Source organism: Corvus moneduloides, chromosome 1 (assembly GCF_009650955.1).
Source record: "Corvus moneduloides isolate bCorMon1 chromosome 1, bCorMon1.pri, whole genome shotgun sequence".
NCBI lineage: Eukaryota > Metazoa > Chordata > Aves > Passeriformes > Corvidae > Corvus > Corvus moneduloides.
In genome coordinates this window covers 24,019,802-24,039,346 of record NC_045476.1, presented here as the reverse complement: position 1 = coordinate 24,039,346, position 19,545 = coordinate 24,019,802, and the positions used below count along the sequence as shown (strand labels likewise).

Genomic DNA, 19,545 nt, shown 5'->3' with positions numbered 1-19,545 from the left:
TCATAATTTCACAAGAAAATGTTTTACAAGAAAATGTTAGAAAAAAACAACCACCAATGTTTTTGCCAACACTTTGCACATACAAGTCTGATATTTTCTTTTCAGATGTTTTCTGTTTTAGAAGACGAATTTAAAAACAGTTTTAACGAAATATTGGGTGTTGTCAATCTTTGTCTTTTTAATGCCAAACATCCCTTCAAGTTTGATCCAATTTTCTCTAGGTTGTTCTGGAAGTACAGAGGTATATGTTTACCAGTACCACAGGCAGATGACTAATTTCGGAGTACACATTTGGTTCACACAGTAGGGCTAATAAGGCTGAGTAAATCCACTAGAACGTCAATGTTTCTACATTATTTTGAACTTTATTGAACTGAAGGAGATATCAAAAGAATAAGCTGTATTTTTTTCTCACCTCTATTTTCTCCTTGTTCAAGTTTTACCAGCAAATAACTTTCCTGTGGTGCTAGATGTCACATGTAATTTGTGTAATAAAGAAGAACTTATACATGCAGATTCCTACTCACTTACTCAGTCTTTCTCCTGCTCACATCGGGCAGGCATTCTGAGAAAGCTGTAAACCAGGATCATACAGCTTCTTTCTGAATTATGTACATATTACGTATCAACTATTTTTCTTCATTCAGAAATAGTGTTTATCAGGTTCTTAGAATAAATGCAGTTCATGAATGTATTCATTCATATAACCACAGTATTCAGATTGTAGTCTTTAAGGACAGGCAACGTTGGATTACCCCATCTTGGTTCAGCTTCCTGTTCTGGGCATTTGATGGGAGATAAGATAAAACATAAAACAATTGATGTTTAACAGAGTTGCAGAGTAACCTATAAAAGAATAATTAGTGGCTTGTTGTCACTAGATTTAACATTAAGTGGAGTTTTTTTTTTAATTACCCAACCAAACTAATAACACGCCTTGTCACTGGCCAGGTGTAAAATCAATGTATTTTAGCTAATTCTGAGAAGGGCTGACTTTGGACAGTCCCTGCCCAATGGTTTTGGAGTTCTTTGAAATAAATTAAAGCCTTGTTTTTCCAGTCAGCATGCTGCAGACATACTTGAAATAATTAAGTGAATATTTAAATGTTTGACTTGTGCTATTCACATATAAATTTTTTTTTTCCTATTAATTTGAAAGGTAACACCTTCAACTTCAAAATAATTGACACTTGAATTAAATAGGCTGTTCATGGTCATTCTCAAAAAGTTCTAAATTCCTTTCTAAAAACATAGTAGTGTCATTTGAGTATGTCTGGGGTTGAAGATCCTTTGCATAGAGAACAGACCACTTAAATTTAGAATTAGAGTGCTTTAGCTATGTAACACCGTGAACAATCTCTTCTCTTGCGTGCATTCAGAGGTTTACTGAAATATTGCTGGGAAAAAACCAAAACAAAGCAAAACAAACCCCGAGAAATAAGGGTCACTTACTGTGGAGTCATTGCAATCTCTCTAGACAGCTTGGCCAGTGCCCACCACTGATGACTGGCAGACTTGCTCTTGGAAATTAGATTCTTCAGCTGAGTAGGTGAAAAAAATGATTGTGGTGCTTCTCCCTCTTCCAAAGCTGACCTATAAATCCAAGTCACAATATCTAAAAAGTTGAAGAGATTATTCCGATTTACAACCTTTCAGATACCTTGTCTTGACATATTCCTAATGTGGACAGAAAGGTTTACCTTTTATCTTGTGAAAGATTGAGTTTATATTGAGTATGACAGGTACACATGTCAGCTGGTAGGACAGCAAGGAGATAAGTTTTTGTTGTCTGGTCTTGGCTAAAAATGTGTGGGTTGGAAAAAGAATGGATTGATTTCATCAATATCTCAAAGCAAATTCTGAATCATTTAGATGCATACAATTTCTTTTCTCCAAATTCTAAGTATTGCTTGAAAAGAGGATCGATGAAGAGGCCCATTTAGATAATATTCCAAGACTGCCTTGTCAAGATTAGAATCTTCCTGTTATCTTACCCTGATAGTTTGCCACACAATGGTTTGGCTAGAGAGGTCCCAATGAAGGCTGCTGGAATCTCAGGAAAATTGTAAAGGTCGCAGGCAGTGGCAGATTCACAGCTGACAAAAAGTGTTCAAGAAAAGTGGGGAAAATGTGTGATTTTTGTGAAATTTGGCTTAATACAGCTGAACAGATTCAATTGGATTCAGTGCTAGCAAAGGAGGAGCAGCATAGTGATGATTAGGAAGCATTACTTCAAAACACAGCACCTAGGGGTGATTGTGAAGAGCCTAGTTCTGTTCCTGTTTTTCTGTTCCTGTGTCTGAAGCTGCTAATATGAAAGTCCTCCAGACATACAATTTTTTCAGCCTCCTCACAGTTCTCTGGAATTCTCATCCTGCTTAGCTGCCTAGGGACTTCTCCTTTAAAGGAGCTATGCTTCACATCTCATTAGAAGACTCTGTATCTTTTTCTAAGATTAATCCAACTATCAAAGTCCTGTTTTCAAGCAGGTGCCAAAACTGCCTGCCAACAAAGTGGCTGGTACAGTTGCTTGAACAGCCATCGCTGAGATAATAGTGTCAGGGAAGTTCATGTTGAGGATGTCTGGGCTAAAGGACTGCTCCTCCTGATTCCCAGTCAGAAGAAGGGATATCAATAGCCTAAATTGAGAAAAAGCATGAGACATGGTTAAAACAGGAGGGTTTACTTTTGGGAATAATTGGACTAATGAGGTATAGCTTTCTCATCAACAGTATTTTACCATTGGGTTTCAGTGTCTTTGATAATGTGAAAGCATCCCTCATGGCTTTCTCCACATCTGGGGCTTGTAGAACACCTTGCTCTTTGTCCTAGTTTCATCTGGGATTGAGTTAATTTTCTTCCTTGTAACCAGTACAGTACTGTGGGCTTGGGTTCAGTATGATCCTGATGTTGATAACACACTGATGGCTCAGTTGGTGCTCAGCAGAGCTTACCCTGAGCCAGGAGCTTTTCAGGTTCCTGTGCTCTGCCAGTGAGGAGCTGCACAAGGATCTGGGAGGGAGCATGGCCAGGACAGCTGACTCAAACTGGCCAAAAGGATATTCCAGACCATACGATATCATGCCCAGTATATAAACCGGGGGGAGTTGTGCTGGGAGGGGCATGTTCTTGCACTTAGCTGCATGGGGAACTGGAAGGGAAGTGTGCTTTGTGGAGGAACTATCATGGTACTAGGTGTTTCCTGGCTGCAGCAGATCATTGGGGAAAATAAGCAAATTTTGAGGGGCCACTTGTTATTTGTGACAGAGTTGCATTGTTGGACGAAGTATCAGAAGTTCTTCAAAATTAAGAATTGCCAAACGTATGGACAGAAACCCATGTTTTCAGGTTACTTGGACTCTTTCCACAATTAGTTCAATATGCAAGATGTCATTAGGGATCTAAAATCTTTCTTGCGCTGTCAGCTGGGTCATGAAACAAACAGGCTGTCTGTAACTATAAACTGTGTTTCAAATTTGTCTCTACGAGCATGAACCCACACAGAGAGCAGTCCTGTGCAAATATGTGTCCAGTCAGGCACACATTTGGATGGTGTAATCAGTGGTACAGAAATAATCAACCTGCCCAGAAGTATCACCTCTGCTAGCACCTTTCAGCAATAATGCAGCACTGTTATTCCAACCAGTTTGGCAGCCAGACTGTTTCTTCACTGTCTGCTCTTGCTCATGGGGAAAAAAAAAAGCCTACAAGTACTGTGTACCAAGACTGAGAAACTAAATTTTAGAAATTTGAATTACTTAGAAGCTGTACTTAACTCAGACCTTTTGGAGGGAAATAAAGAATAACTTTACTTTTCAGCTTTGTAAGCACTCTTGTAACTTGCCTGTCTCCCTTTCCGACATCTTTTCCTAAACAAAAATCCTGAAGAATCCTGACAGATAATGTTTGTCCACAATCTTCCATGCTGGAATAACTATTCACTGTCTTGTGGCACAGTAGTCAGATAACATAGGAAAGGGTGCGGAAAAATAAGTTGTTTTCTAGCTAACACAAATGTGTTTACTGATACTGACTTATAAGTGTCTCTGACCATCTACTGACAGAGCAGCTTCTACATTTGCCCTACTAATGAGACACTTTGTGACCTCGTGTAAATAATTGGTTCAACATCCACTCTCCTATTTTGAATTAGATTTTTAGAGTGTTACTAGTAATCAGTTACAAAGTGCATAAACTCAACATATACATAAATATATATATAAAATAGAATCACAGAATGGCTTGGGTTGAAAGGGACCTTAAAGATCATCTCGTTCCAGACCACCTCCCATGGGCAGGGCAATTGCTTAAAGCCCCATCCAACCCAGCCTTGAACATTTCCAGAGATGGGGCATCCACAGCTTCTCTGGAAAACCTCTGCCACTGCCTCACCACCCTCACAGTTAAGAATTTCTTCCGAATATCAAATCTAAACCTACCCTCTTGGAGGCTCTGTATCCATTAGACCAGCACTGCCCCATCATAAAGGTCAGGAAAGATCAACCTTCTAAGCTTATTCCCTCAAGCTCTCAGTTTAATTTCCTGATTACTATGCAGTTTATTATCCACATTCTTTTATTACCAATTTGTTTGTCTGTTATTTTGGACATTCTTCAAGCCTTAAGTTGCACTTTGTTTCTATGCATAACTACCATTCGCAGGAATGGGGCATCCACAACATCCCTGGGAAACATGTTCTACTGTCTCACCACCTTCACAGTAAGGAATTTCACCCTAATAGCTAATCTAAACCCACTCTGTCAGTTTTAAGCCATTCCCCCTTGTTCTTTCACTACATGCCCTTGTAGAAAGTTCATCTCTCTTTAGCCCCCTTTAGGCACCATTTATCAATTTTAAAAAACCCAGGCAATGAAGTTCCTTTGTATATGAATAATATCATCAGTAATTTCATCATATTGACAATCTCACATGGTTTCAGGTGGATAGAAAAAAAACTCATTGCTTTTTGGCAGCTATCTTATAGGTGTGTAGGTACTGGCAATGGCCTTTTGGGGTTGGTTGGCCATCTGGCCAGCCACATCCTTACCCACACAAGCATGATCAGCAACAACCTTCCTCTTCACGAAATACCTGCAGGATTAATTTAAAAAGTTTCTGACCTTTATTCACAGTCCTGGAGAGTAAAGCAGACAGCAGTGCCACAAACTGCATCCCATTGACCCGCTAGTGTTTTACCTCTTGGAGCTTTCTCAGTGACTGGCACTTTCTCCAAGGAAACTTCTAAAATGGAAGTTCAGTTAATTCTGGCTGTGGGTATTTCCTTTCCTAGGAGGAGACATCCAGTGCTTGAGTGACTGGACATGGATTTCTGCTCCAGCCTGGAAATATGGGAGTAGGCAAATGTTGCTGGAGGCATGAACAGGTCACAGGGTGTGGAATTATTACTAGAATTACTGGGGAAAGATTACTGAGACCAAAGTTATATCCACATCCTAAGAAAGGATGCAATGGTAAGGAAACTTTCAGAGTGGAATGTGGTTGGCATGTAAGGAATCTGTTCCCCGAGCAAACATAGCTTGCACCTTTAGATGTTGGCAACACTGGGGGAGCTTTGTGAGCTGACCTTAGAAGAAATAGAGTGGAGGGTGGAGCAGAGTGGAGACACCACAGGCAGGCTCAGTTGTAAATCACTGCCAGTATGGAACTAAATGATGTTCTATAGCTCATAAACCACAGAGCATCTGCCACACAAGAGATGTATTGGTTGCTGAACTAGCAATTGATTAATTTTATGGTAAAATTGTTCCCTGTGGATGACATTTGCTCATTATAATACCAAAAAACACCTCCATCCCAAAAGCTACCTGCCTCCAAGGTGTGACCACTGCTCACTGAGCATGTGCTCGACATTTTTCCAACCTATACTTTTAAAATCAAAATGAGAAAATTCTACACCAATCGGTATGACAAGAGTCACTCAAGCTCCACCTAAACATAAAAAAATAGTACAATGCCTTTGTGTGTGTCAGGCAAGATATTTTTGTAGGAAAGGCACACATTGTGCAAAGCGCTGGGGAAAACGCATCTGTACCACTGTGGACATTTGTCATTCCTCAGGTTCAAGGAGGAGAAATTCCATGTGAGGTGAAGGCAAACAAAGACTAAGCAGCTGAGTAAGGGCATGGAGGGTCTAGGGAATAAGAACGCAGGGCAAGACAAAGGTTGAGAGGTGTGTCATCACATTCAACAAAGATAACAAGGATGAAGACCAAGGAAGGAAAAGAGTTACTGAAGTGCAAGGAAAATGATGGTCAAGAACACAAACGAATTCAGTACTTCTTTCCAAAAGGAAAACCTCACCATCAACAGTATGGTAGCAAATGTCCCTTGGTGTATTGGGAAGAATGGTGAGGGAATCATGCATGTTCTCTATGCCTCTGCAAAGTTAATGCAAAGGAAACCAAAACCCTATCTTTCACCTCTGGCATCACCACAATCAGATATGCCCTTACTTACACAGTCTGAATGTACATATCAATTTTGACACCAACATAGAAAATTACAAGCATAATATATTCCTTCCTCTTTCAAGGCTCAAAATACTAAATCCTGAAGGAAGAAGAGACTTACCAGGCTTTTGTATAGGTTCTGACCATTTCCACATGAATGGAGATGAACAAATAACTTTCAGAAAGGTTTAAGTCACCAAGGAACTGTGAAAGTTCTACCCTGTGGATGGAGCCCATTTTGTATCCCATATAAACACAGCCAACTGGGCAGCTTAGTTTCAGTGGGAAAAGGAGATGTGAGGGTGATAGCAACAACGGGCTGTTTTACAGTTTGGAAATTTGCCTGGCTGTGCTTTGGGCATGGATCCAAATGTTCTAGGTCTGAAAACAAATAGCCGTTTGACCACACCTCCTCCCCCTTGTTTTTCAAAGCCTGTGTTATTTCCATAGTGGTCTCTTGGCACTGTTCATTCCAGCCAGTGGAATACATTTGATTGCATTCTGGCTTTTGAGCCAAAAGTATAGTGATGGCTTCAGGATGAGAGAGAAAAAGGCTCGGGAATCTCCTGGGAGATGTGACCAGTCTGTGCATTGAAGAGGTCTTGCTCACATACTCAGGGAATTGCCAGTTGCTAGCACTGAGATCAGAAGGGGTTTTCCCCCACTGCAGATTGGCACTGGTCCATGGGGATTTTTGCCTTCCCGTGCAGCACCAAGCATGACCACTGGTCAGGGCTCTCCAGTCCCTTTCTTCCAGGTTGCTCATGCACCTTGAAGAAGACCTCTTGTGCCCTGCAGCTGAGAGGAGGAAGGCTTTTTTTCCCCCCCATGGTGGGCTAGCAAGTGTCTCCAGCAGGTGTTTTTGCCTTCTTCTGCAGCACTGAGCATGGCCCCTTGCCAGGGCTCCTCTGGGCCCCTACAGCTTCGTTCCTGCCTGCTGCACTTGCGCTTCCCGGCCACCACTGGTGCCCTGGGTCTCTCTCACTCTCCTGCCCACTGCAAGCTTGGAGCAAGAGCGAGCTCTGCTCTCCACTTTGCTCAATTTTCCCAGGGGTTCTTGCTTCTGGTGAACAGCCTTGGAAGCCTTCCTTCCTTGCTTGGAAGGGCTCCGGGCTTGCTGTCCCATCCAGAGGGGATGCCATTTTTCCACTCTTTCAGAGGACAATACAAGTGTGGATCAGGGACAAGAGCACATTTCATTCATCCTTGGCCAAGAAGCACAGTGGAGCACATTTTGGAAGGCAAAAAGTGTGCTTGACATCGATATGTGTCCTACTTTGGATAATATCCCATGGTACCACACACCTCTTTGCTCTCTTGTGTGTAGTCAGTACCAATCCTCATTCTTTTCATCCTCACTCTTCAGGAAACAGAGACTGCTTGGGCTGCATTCCTGCTGCTGCTCTCTGTGCCTCTGTAGCTTTTCTTTGCCAAACTGCAAGGAATGTTTTTTCAATCTAAAGTGAAGAATGCACCAGCCTACTCCTGGCTACACCTGTACATTGTGTTAATGCTTGCAAGCATCAGCTATGAAAGAGACTCAGAAAAATAACAAAAAATGACATAACATTCAGATATAAAATTCAGATATAAAAATAAAATACCATTTCCCTTTGTAATCTTTCAGATTTGTGTCCTAGAACATATTTTTGAAGATGAAAAAGACTTGGTATTTCAGGCAAATAAGAGTCTCATAGTTATTTGACTCATGGTGAGCATAGGGAATAAGAATAGAATAGAATAGAATAGAATAGAATAGAATAGAATAGAATAGTTCTGCTGTGTTATGCCCAGAGTTTTGCATGACAAGCTATGACCCAGGTCTGAGTGTTCCATCCAGGAGAGCAGCTCTCTGCAGTGTAAGTCCCAGGCCCATCCAGGAGACAGGGCAGAGACACCTACAGCATCACTCAGGCTGAGCTGGAATATGCTCCTGGAGCCTGGAGCCCTGGGCAGGAGTGGGAGGTGGAGAGGGGAGGGCAGCCTACAAGCACAGCCAGGAGCCTGGCAGAAGATCTGCACTATTCATGTTCTCTCCTGTAGACATTGATGGTTGGCCACTTTGGAGACAGAGTTTTGGGCCAGATGAACCTCAGCTCTGATGGAGCACTGTTGTTCTCTGAGTCTTGTGTTTTAGTGGGTTTTTCCAAGGGAAACAGCTCAGGTATTTCTACAGCTGAGTACAAGGGAGGAAAAAAATCCACAGGGAAATGAACATGTATTGCTCACATCAAATGGTTTGTAACCATTTAGTTCTGAAGCACCTCTTGCTCCAGACCGAGGGATTGATCTTAAAGCCCAAATCTTTAATCTGAGTGTCAGAGATGAGGGAGTTTGCCATCCTGTGGAAGCCCAGCTAAACTGGACTTTCAAAAACCACAGTTTCTGTGTGCTTTTTGCAAATGTGTTCAGGTGATCAAATGCTCTTGAGGTTATCCACAGCTTTCAGCGCCATCAGAAGGTACGTCTCCTTCCTACAAAGTGACAGAGCCAATGCCCAGGCTGGGACACTATTGCCCGAATATTCCATCCCTTCTTCTAGTGAAGGGCTGGAAAGAAACGTCATCAAAGATATCCTGAGCATCTAGGGGTAAGGAAAGGAGGAGGAAGCAACAAGACCCAAATAAAATCAAATTGGATCAAATTGAATTGAAAAGAGCTGAGTTGGAAGGGATGATCATTGAGTCTAACTGCCTGACTACTTCAGGGCTGACCAAAATCAAAAGCATGGTATTAAGGGCATTGTCCAAATGTCTCTTAAACACTGACAGGCTTGAGGGATTGACCACCTCTCTCGGGAGCCTGTTCCAGGGTTGAACCCAGGATTTGAACACCCACTGGGTAAAGAAATGCTTCCTCTTACCAAGTCTGAACCTCTTCTGAGGGGCACAGCTTTGAGCCATTCCCACATGACCTGGAACTGGGTCCCACGGAAAACAGGGACCTTTTCCCCTTCCTCCCTTCAGAAAATTGTAGACACCAGTGAGGTTGCCCCTCAGCCACCTTCTCTCCAAACAAGAACACCCCAGTGTCCTGAGCTGCTCCTCACAGGACACCCTGCCAGCCCCTTCCACAGCTTCGGTGCCTTCCTCTGGATGCATTCAGGGACCTTCACATCCTTTTGAAATTGTGCAGCCCAGAAGCACACACAACACTCAGGGTGAGGCCACGCAAACACCAAATACAGCAGGATAACCCCCTCTTTGGAGTGGCTGGTGAAGCTGTGTTTGATGCATTCCAGGGCACGGTTTGCTCCCTGGGCTGCCTGGGCACACACGGCTGATTCCTGTTGAGCCTCCTGCCAGCCCCAGACCCCTTCTGCAGCGCTGCTCTCCAGCCACTCCTCACCCAGTTTAGACTTGTGCCTGCCATTACTCCTTCCTAGGTGCAGAATCTGGCATTTATTCTTGTTCAATTTCATGCCACTGGTGTTTGCCCAAATGCTCCAAGCTACCCAGATCCCTCTGCAAGCCATCTTGTCCCTCAGGAGAGTCAGCAGCACCTCCCAGTTTGGAATCATCAGTGAACTTGCTCATGGTGCATTCAAGCCTGCATCCAGGTCATTGATAAATACATTGAACAGAACTAGGACTGATCCCTGAGGAACACCACTGGTGACCAGTCACCAGCCAGATGTGGCCCTGTTCACCACAACCCTTGAGCTCTGCCCTTCAGCCAGTTCTTCACCCAGCACACCATGAACCCACTCATCCCACAGTCAGAAAATGTGCCCCAAAGGATGCTGTGATGGACAGCAAACAAAACCTGAGAAAAACTACATCCACCGCATTCCCTTCATCTGCTGGGCAGGTGAGTTTATTATAGGATACTGAATTATTTAAACTGGACCTTTTTTTTGTGAATCTGCATTGACTATGACTGATGATTGCAGTGTTCTTGAAGTGTAGTGATAGGACAAGTCCTAAGTTTTAAATGAAAAGAGAGTAGATTTAGATGAGATATGAGGAAGAAATTGTTCCATTAGGGTGGTGAGGCACTGGCACAGGTTGTCAAGAGAAGCTTGTCCATGACGCCCCATCCCTGGAAGTGTTCAAGGTCAGGTTGGATGGGGCTCTGAGCAACCTGGTCCAGGTAAAGGTGTCTCTACCCATGGCAGAGAGCTTGGGTCTAGACAATCTTTAAGATCTCTTCCACCCATTCTGTGATTCTGCTATATTGTAGGGCAACCTCCCCTGTGTTCACCTCCCCATTAACTACTGCAATTAAATTTTCTGCATTTCTGGTAGAATTCCCTTTTACTACCTTGTTCATTATAATTTCTTTGAAGCTTGCAGCCTTCTGCCTTTATACACTCATGCTATTATTTTTTATGTGCCTTGAGTCAGAAAGCTTTATTCTCACTTTTTATATGATTCCCTATTAATTTTCAAATCTCAGTTTCTAGGACATTCTTCCCTGCTGCTCTTTCTCTGCTTTTCAAGTTGTTAATACATTTTTTTAAGTCACAGTCAATGCTTTGGCTGATTTTACCCAATGGATAAGCAGTTCTCCATTTTTTTCTGATTGCAGTTCCCCTTGCACAACTATCAAATTATTTTCTTTCAGGGTTGCAATTTTATTGGCCACAATTTCAGTAAGTTTCATCTTCTTGTGGAAAGTGTTCCTCCATTAGACTGGTCCTCTAGAGAAGACCCTGTCCTGGTCTTTGTTTGAGGAAGCTGAACACCACTGTCATTATTTTGCTTCCCTCTTCCTTCCTGATATCAGAATGACACCATCACTTTGTGATAATTTTTATACAGGTCGCTAAAAAAAAATTATCAAAATAATTAAAAGAAATATTGCAATGTAGCAACCATAATTTTATTGGAAATAGTCAACACAACTGCAAGAAGTTTTAACTCAGGGCTGCAATAGGTATATTTTGTCATTACAAAACTGCTCTCCAGTTGGAAGTCCCTCAACTGCAGCAACTTGAAAGCTGCTTAACAGAATATCACTAATGGCAGCTTTTCTTACATACTTTGTACTAGCAAGCCTCCTCACATGTGGCAAATCTATTAGTTTGAATGAGGAAGTGGTAAACATGTTGTATAAAATGAATCTTTCAGTAGCTATGGCAGTCTTTTTTTTTTGTTATTGGCAGCCTCCATTTTGAAGGGAGTGGCTTTTTCACTTCATTTCAGTTTACCAGTAGACTGACTTAAAGTTTTGTCATCATCCACCTCCAACTCATCCACCTCTTCCTGTAATTCATCCTGCAGCTCATAGTCCGAGGCTGATTCAATGTTAGCATCCCAGTAATCAGCTTCGTATCTGTCCAGTAAGTGTTTCTGTGGCATAACGTCGTCATTGTCAGGAGGATTCCTTGTTTTTCTCTTTTTCATTTTCTTTTGAATCTTAGAAAGCTGCTGCTCCTGCTTCTCTGTCCAGGCAATGCTTTCCATATGTCTTGACGCTTTCATTTTTTTATAGTCCATAATCTGTTTATTCAGCAGTTCATGATCAATACCAAAGAGATTAGGCCTCATGGGTGAATCTGAAGATTGAGTTGTTGAAGGGAAGAGTTTACTGTGGAAAAGAAAACAAGTATTGATTTGGGTTTCCTCCCTGCATATATTTTGAGGAATAATGCTATTTTTGACAACTTGAGTAACACAGAAATAAACTGGACTTTTCAGTTTGACTTTATTAACACCCTGTGTTCCCTGCATTACAAAGGAAGAGATAGCACCATATGATGTGTCCAAGGACAGTCTGTGTCAACAGATTTAATGGAAGAAGGCCAATAAAGCAACAACGTGCCAGATGAAACTGCTTGTCTCTGGGAAAAACGTGCACAGGTGAGCACTGGACCTGGGAGCCCCAAGGAACTCAAGACTTCTCCCAGCTCTTCCAAGAAGTGAGAAGCAGCAGCCTGTGCCCAAAACACATCAGAGCGATGTGACACTTTATGCTGGACTTGACTATTTCCCCAAGATACAGTGGAAGATGTTAGGTGCCCTTTGGGGAATCTGTTACAGCAATGACTTCCCACAGGAAGCTATTTCTGATTCACACCTGATGAACCATCCTGTGAGATGCCGAGGCACAGAAAGCATTTCTACCAACAGACTGCAGTACACAAGTGCAAAGGCTGTTGGCTTTGAGAGCATCCAGAACCACCATTCCATCAGGTTGTTCAGCCCTCTCTCTCAGCAGCCAAAAATCTCTCACAGAAGAATGCTAAATTAACTTAAGGGGATCTATCAGTAAACTGGCAATCCATGTATAACAAACCAAACTTGTATCAGAAAGAGGTGGACAAGTAGAGCAGTACTGGTAAATGTGGTTTTCATCCTCATGAGATAATTACCAGAAAGAAACAAATATTACTGCTGCAGAGCATTTTTAAAATTTTGATTATCATAAACACATCAAGTCTTGAAATCTTAGAAATTCTACACACAATTCCCTCATAAAAATTAAGATATTAATACCGTAACAAGTATAGGGTCTGTGAGTAACAATGTACACATCTAATTAAAATATACTTCCTCTTATGTCAAATAATACCAAATTTAATTGGCCAACAGAGATGAAAATGGACACTTGTACAATTCTGAATCAAAAAGACCCACCTTGAATCATTTTGAGATGTTTCTTCTTCTTCTGGAGGTCCAAAATCAGCAATTGCCAGTAAGTCCTCGACCTGTAAACACATGAAGGCATATTAAGGATCCTGTTTAAATCTACTTTGTTCACAAACAGACAAGTATCTAACAGCAAATATGTTCTTTTCTATGTTTGGAATATTTAGCAAAACCACTTCAAAACAGCCTTTCCCTTCATTTACATGGAACTGCTTACACTTCTTGCCTGGGATGTTTGTGTCAAACAGTGATTTAATAGACCCAGAGATTCCTACGAAGTTTTTTGCCTTACGTGCATTATGAACCCTTGGCTAGGGATTGTCTGACATATATCATTTTTGGTTTATTCGTTCTTACCTCATTCTTGCAAATCCTTTTTCATAACATCCTTACACTGAGATTTTTTTCACCTCTTCTCCCTTTCTGCAAGTTTGCATTTCTCTTATATGTAAGTATGGAATTCCAAAATCCCTTTTAACATGGCATCTAACCAGTAAATGCTACAAATCTATTACATGCAGTGCTCACAGACTATACATAATTGTGAAAATCTTCTCTCATTTGAAATTTTATTTCAGCTTTTCTTTAATTCCTTTCTAGTTCATTGTATTATTCCAATTAATCAGATTTTTTATCCAAGTGTTTAATTGGATGTTTTTTCCCTTACTTACAATACTTAAAAACCAAGTTCAGCATGTTATTTGAATCTGTGATTGACATAAATCTGATGAACTATGAAGCGGGAGAAAATAATCCATCTATGTGCTTCCCAGTGTCATTCCCTGACAGAAGTGATATAAAGAGGGTTTTTACTTGTCTTCTGTGAAACTCAGAATTTTTCTGACCACAGAAAGCTCAGGCAGTTCATTGCATTTCTAGAGAATCTGAAATTCTTTTTATTCCTTCCAGGTCTGCTCATGCACACTGCAGGAACCCGTAAGTCTCTAACAGTAATTGGCTGTAACAGTAACACTATTATAAATAATAAGGCACTTCAGGGCACAGAAACATGAACATGTTCTTTTCAACTTCTGTTCACATCAACAGCTTGAGGAGACATTTCTCATTAAATTCTACTCATTGGTGTCATCTTTCTCTTATGGAAATCTCAGTGTTTTAGAGATCTTGCTTCACAGTCCCAATGACAGCAAATTCCTAGGAAACATCATTATTCTAGTAATATGTTGACTAGTTAAAACTATCAACACCTTGACAGGAAACATGAAATAGTAAAGACAATTTTAAAAATGAAGGAAAAAAAATGTAGTATGAATAAGCCTACATCCCCTATGCAAAGATTTGCACTTCCCTAGAGACATTTTAACAATTCACAGATGGAAAGGGTTACAGGGAAAAAAATAAAAATAAAAACATCACTAGTTATTCAATTGCATCTTAAAAAGACATAACATTTAAAATGTGGAAAAGAGCTCCTCCAACCTCATTTCTATAATCATATACACTAGGCAACCACATATTAATCCTTAAAATAGTAAGTCAATTTTTTCAAAATTCTTCATTGGCCTAATGATACAGCCAACAATTCTTCTACATATTATAAATGCATCAATCTTACTCAAGATTGATGGTTAAAATGCTTTGCAACTATAGAGAAAGACTAATTTTTGATGTAAATTGGTAGAGCAACTACATGATCAGCTCTCTCCTAAGTCACTATATTTGTACATTGAGTCAAAGATTAGAATTACCTCTTTTACAGCTGCAGCTTCTTTGTCTTTTATAAATACTACTGGGGGTATGTTTCCTACAATCTGCTGACTCATCAGAAGATACCTGGCAAAAATACAGCATTCACCGGCATGAGTATCAGTATAGCATCTCCAGGATGAGTAAAAGGTGTTAAATTAAATCCAGCAGTCCTGTACATTTAAAGATATGGTGTGCAAAACTTTGAGTCTGATGGGAAGCTATTCAGGTTAGTGCTAAGCAATACACCACTGCAGAAACCCAACTTCGAATGCACAGCATACAAAAACTACAGGCTGCAGGTCCAGCTGAGTATTGATGATTTTAGGTTTGTCTGTATCTATATGCATAGGCTGGCACAGGTCATTCCCCACTTCATTTGGTATCCTTATCCCCACTGTAGGGATAAGAGCAGTGGGGGATAGAGCCCTCAGAGCAGGGCAGGACAACTTATTCTACATGCTAGCTCCAGGAAGGACTGACAGGGCTCCCCTTGTCTTCTTCTCAGCCAGAAACCTTCCTTCTTAAAGAGTGGAAGCTGTGGAGTAGAAGAGAGCATTATGTTGGAGCAGAAATTACACAGCTTAGGCAAATGGGGAAAGGAAATGGCTTTGCAAGTATGCTTCTACACCACCTTCCACATGGGTGAAGTCCTGAACTTCCAACAGACTGGCTGGATAGCAGAGGGAAAGCCAAGGAAAGGGGGGAAGAGACAAAAATCTCAATGATATCCTGAAAACTCACTGGACTCTGTGTTGGAAAAATGGGCAAAAGCATCACAATACATGGTAGCATCCTAAATTTTGTGGGGTTTTCTAGTATCAGTATTGTGAAGAATTTCTGTAATAACAGTTATCCCTTCCGGAGGCCCAAATCATCCCTAGCAATCAGAATTGCCCAGTGAATCTGCAAGGAGATCCTTGTAGTTGCAACTCCTTTGTGCAGCATCCCGTTCTGGGGTACTGCCCCACACAGCCTGTCCAGCCACCACCATGAGGACAGGGGAGTGAAACCTCATCCACACTCCTCTTGCTTTCTGCTCAGCCCACTCCAGCCCTGGGAAAGCACAGAAGCCAAATAAGCCAGCTGTGCTCCAGAAAGAGATCACACAGCTGGTCTGACACAGCCGCCCTTCCGTGTGAAGCTCATCACAGGAGATGCTCTACTCCAAGTATGTAAAAACCTAAAGCATCCCAGTAGGTCAAATCTAGATTGTCAGACATACTGAAGAAGTGGTACTTAAGAAATGGCTCTGGATTCAGGAAGTGGCCTGTCTATCCCATAGCAGTACCGTATACGTGGAGCGCTCTTTCGCAGCACATTTTCAACATAACTTTCCTCCTCCGTAGTGGAAACAGGGTTCCAGTACACACGGCATGCTGAAAAGTTGGATGACAGGGACACCTACAAAAAAGGCAAATCCGTCTTTAAAATGATATATATACACACACTCTTCATCACTTCATATACAATGAAGTCTCTGATGGATTGCAGAAAGCTTACTAGAAAATTTCTTTTGATAACAGAAGAAATTATATCAGACCAGAATCAGTTCATGAGTAAATCAGGACTGACCTATGCCCAGCCACGTCCCAGTGCAACACAGACACTGTGCAGCTGTAAGATCTGTATTGTATTGGGAAGATGGCTGTTCCTTTCCCTCTCTCATGTTGTAAGTTGTTTAATTTACAGCAATGCCTCCTGAAAGCGCTGTGTCTTGCCCACACCAGCCAGCGATTTTACATGCAGACATGTGATCTGAGACAAGCAATCCTCAAAGCTCTAGACAGACAGAAATACTCTGTGAAGGATATTGCACATACAGAGCCAAAACTTATCCTGCCCATGTAATTTTGAACACTTGTCTGACAACAGAATGAACTCAGCTGGCAAAATCACCTATTTCAGTCATGAATGACAAACCTTTTGTCATAGATGCAGCTACAACGTACATTTTTTTTTTTACCATGCTTCTAAATACCAAAAGCTGAGTCCACCAAGCTTTTAAGCCAAACACTGCTACAATTTAATCTTTACAGAACAGCAAATGTAGAAGATAAAAACTACAGACAACAAACAAGAATGTGGAGACTGACTTACTTCCTGTATCAGAGCTCTTACATCCCTTTCAAATCCACAAATTATGACACTAGCTACAATTACATACAAATGTCAATTCTTTCTCAGATCTTGCTTGACAATGACATTTTCTTAGACTTGCCCTTTTTTTTAACTAATCTCATGCATCACTTAGTTCTTCTGCCTGTAATGTTGCTGGTGAGTGGCACAAGGAGCTGACAACTCTCACACAGCTGCAAGAAAAGACTCTTGGAAAGATATACTTATGTTGGTAAAACCAAGCTCCTCCTTCTGAAAGGGCAAGACAAAGAGCTTATGTCTGAGTAACAGAAAAAAAAAAGTCATACCAGGAGAGTCACCATTTAATTGGCCCAAGTTGCATTTGCATTAGAGTGGCAAAGGTCTCCTAAGCCAGGTACTACAGTGGCAAAGCTCTCCGAGTGTGTACTCCAGAGCCTGATCTTGCTGCACTCTGCTACATCAAAAGCAATGCCGTAAAACTCCTCTTGCACTCATCACAACACCCAGGGGAGCTCCTTTGGCACATCCTTGCCAACTGCACAATGTAATCAGAGTGGCCCAGCACAAGCTGTAGCTTTGGCACTCACCTTGCAGATTTCCAGCTTGAGATCATAAAATTCTTGACTGACTTCACAGGTAGTTGCCATCTCTAACACAGCTTTATGAATAAGACCATTCAAGACTCTGCAGCGCATGTTATCTTCTTTCCTCGTTTCTGTCAGGTCATTTTTCATTAAAAAGTCCAACTTTGTTGGTTTATACAACTTTAAAAAGAAACAAACAACACGTTAAACAGTAGTTACACACTTGTATTAGGCAACTATATACAGATTCATGCACTTTACTAAGTATGCTCTTATTTCATTCCTGCAGCTGTGATGGCTTTATATAGGTCCTATGTATCAAGTGTTTCAATAAAGAATACTTCTGTTCACAAAATCTTTGACATTCATGTACTACAGTCAAAGTTTCTGAAGTTCCTTTTGTATTTTGTAGCAAGTTATGAAGCTCCATAGATGTTTTCTCAAATACAGCACGTATTGACTGAAAAGCTTTGCTTGTTTGAAAAAACAAACATTTAAAAAATTTTTCATTAAACTAAGCTCATAGAAGTTTTAATCTGGATCAGTAGTCAGGAGTGTGCAAGAGAGTGTTGATGCTGGCAAAGATGAAAGATCAGTATAGACAAGGAAACAGCCATGGGGAGCCAAATGGCAATCCTGTCACAGTCAAACTGGAGCCCTACTGTTCGTTCACAAAATCCTCCTATTTTTCCATCAGAAAATGCTTGGAAGTTAGAATCAGTGGCAGAAACACAAGTCTGTTCCTCCTGGCACAAATAAACACATCGCCTTAAGAGCTTGCACTTACCGTTTGCGGTCCCAGAGTAGGGCTGTCATACCAGAACTTCTTTCTTTTGGGAAAAGGAAAGGAAATCAGCCTTATCTTTCAGCAGCTCAGAGAAACAAGGATTCCCTGTGTAATTTATATTCCACCTGCCTGAAAGCACACAACACCCAGGTTTTCACGCAAGTAGCTCTCCCCACAGCAGAGGTGTGGAAAACAATACTTCCCATCCACAGTTGAAGCTTCACAGACAGCAAGGGGGTGGAAAAGAACAACTCTGAGGTTTCTTTAGATTCATAGAAATATTAAGGTAGGAAAATATGGCCAAGATCATCAAGTCCTACTATTAACCCAGCACTGCCAAGTCCAGCACTAAACCATGTCTCTAAGCACCACTTCTACACATTTTCTGAACACTTCCAGGGACAATGACTACATCACTTTCCTGGGGATCCTGTTCCATTGCTTGACCATTCTTCCCTTTCAGTGAAGAAATTTCTCCCAATATCCAATCTAAATCTTCCTTAGTGCACCTTGAGGCCATTTCCTCTTGTCCTGCCACCTTGTTACCTGGGAGAAGAGACCGACCCCCACCTGGCTACAACTTCCTTTCAGGCTGTTGTAGAGAGTGGTAAGGTCCCCGCGAGCCTCCTTTTCTTCAGACTAAACATCCCCAGCTCGCTCAGCTGCTCCTCATCGGACTTGTGCTCCAGACCCTTCACCTGGACACGCTCCAGCACCTCAATGTTTTTACTGTACTGAGGAAGCCCAGAATTTAACACAGCACTCGAGGCGCGGCCTCACCAGTGCCGAGCACGGAGGGACAATCACTGCCCTGGTCCTGCAGGACATACTATTGCTGATACAGGCCAGGGCCATTGGCCTTCTTGGCCACCTGGGCACACGTTCAGCCGCTGCCGACCAGCTGAGATGGGCGGCTCGGGGTCGCTGTCTCTCTCTCCTCCGCGCTACCGGGGCCGCGGAAGCGCCCGAGCCCCACAGCCCCCCTTACCCCAGGGCCACAACCCACCCCGCCAGGGCCCCGCACCCCGGGAGAGCCCCGTTCCTACTTATTCTTGCGGAGCATTTTCCGCAGCAGGTTCCTGGGGCCGCCCAGGGCGGCGGAGCTGCGCAGGGCCCGGCACCACCGCGGCACGGCGGCCCCCCGGGCGCCCCACATTGCTGCCCCGGCGCGCGGCGCGGCGCGGCGAGCCCCCGCCTCAGCTCCGCCTGCGGCTCCCCCTGTCGGCACGGAGGCCCGGGCCGGCGGGTGGGGATGTCCCGGCTGGGCCCGGAGAGAGGGAAGAAGGAGAGAGGGAAGGAGGGAG

At 42.4% G+C, this 19,545-nt stretch overlaps 1 protein-coding gene across 2 annotated transcripts; it reads right to left on the bottom strand.

Moving 5' to 3' along the window:
* Window positions 1–11,270: 11,270 nt before the first annotated feature.
* RBFA (ribosome binding factor A) lies at window positions 11,271–19,403 on the bottom strand. Of its 2 annotated transcripts, none has more exons than XM_032102053.1 (7): window positions 19,288–19,403; window positions 18,242–18,284; window positions 17,458–17,634; window positions 16,062–16,174; window positions 14,773–14,857; window positions 13,052–13,122; window positions 11,271–12,002 (listed from the first exon to the last, which is right to left on the bottom strand). In XM_032102053.1, exons 1-7 carry the CDS (start codon window positions 19,395–19,397, stop codon window positions 11,609–11,611), a joined length of 993 nt encoding a protein of 330 aa, XP_031957944.1. In that variant the 5' UTR covers window positions 19,398–19,403; the 3' UTR covers window positions 11,271–11,608. The 2 variants fall into 2 exon arrangements, with proteins under 2 accessions (XP_031957944.1, XP_031957950.1); XM_032102059.1 differs by having other exon boundaries at window positions 18,242–18,370; window positions 19,288–19,372.
* Between the last annotated feature and the right edge of the window lie 142 nt (window positions 19,404–19,545).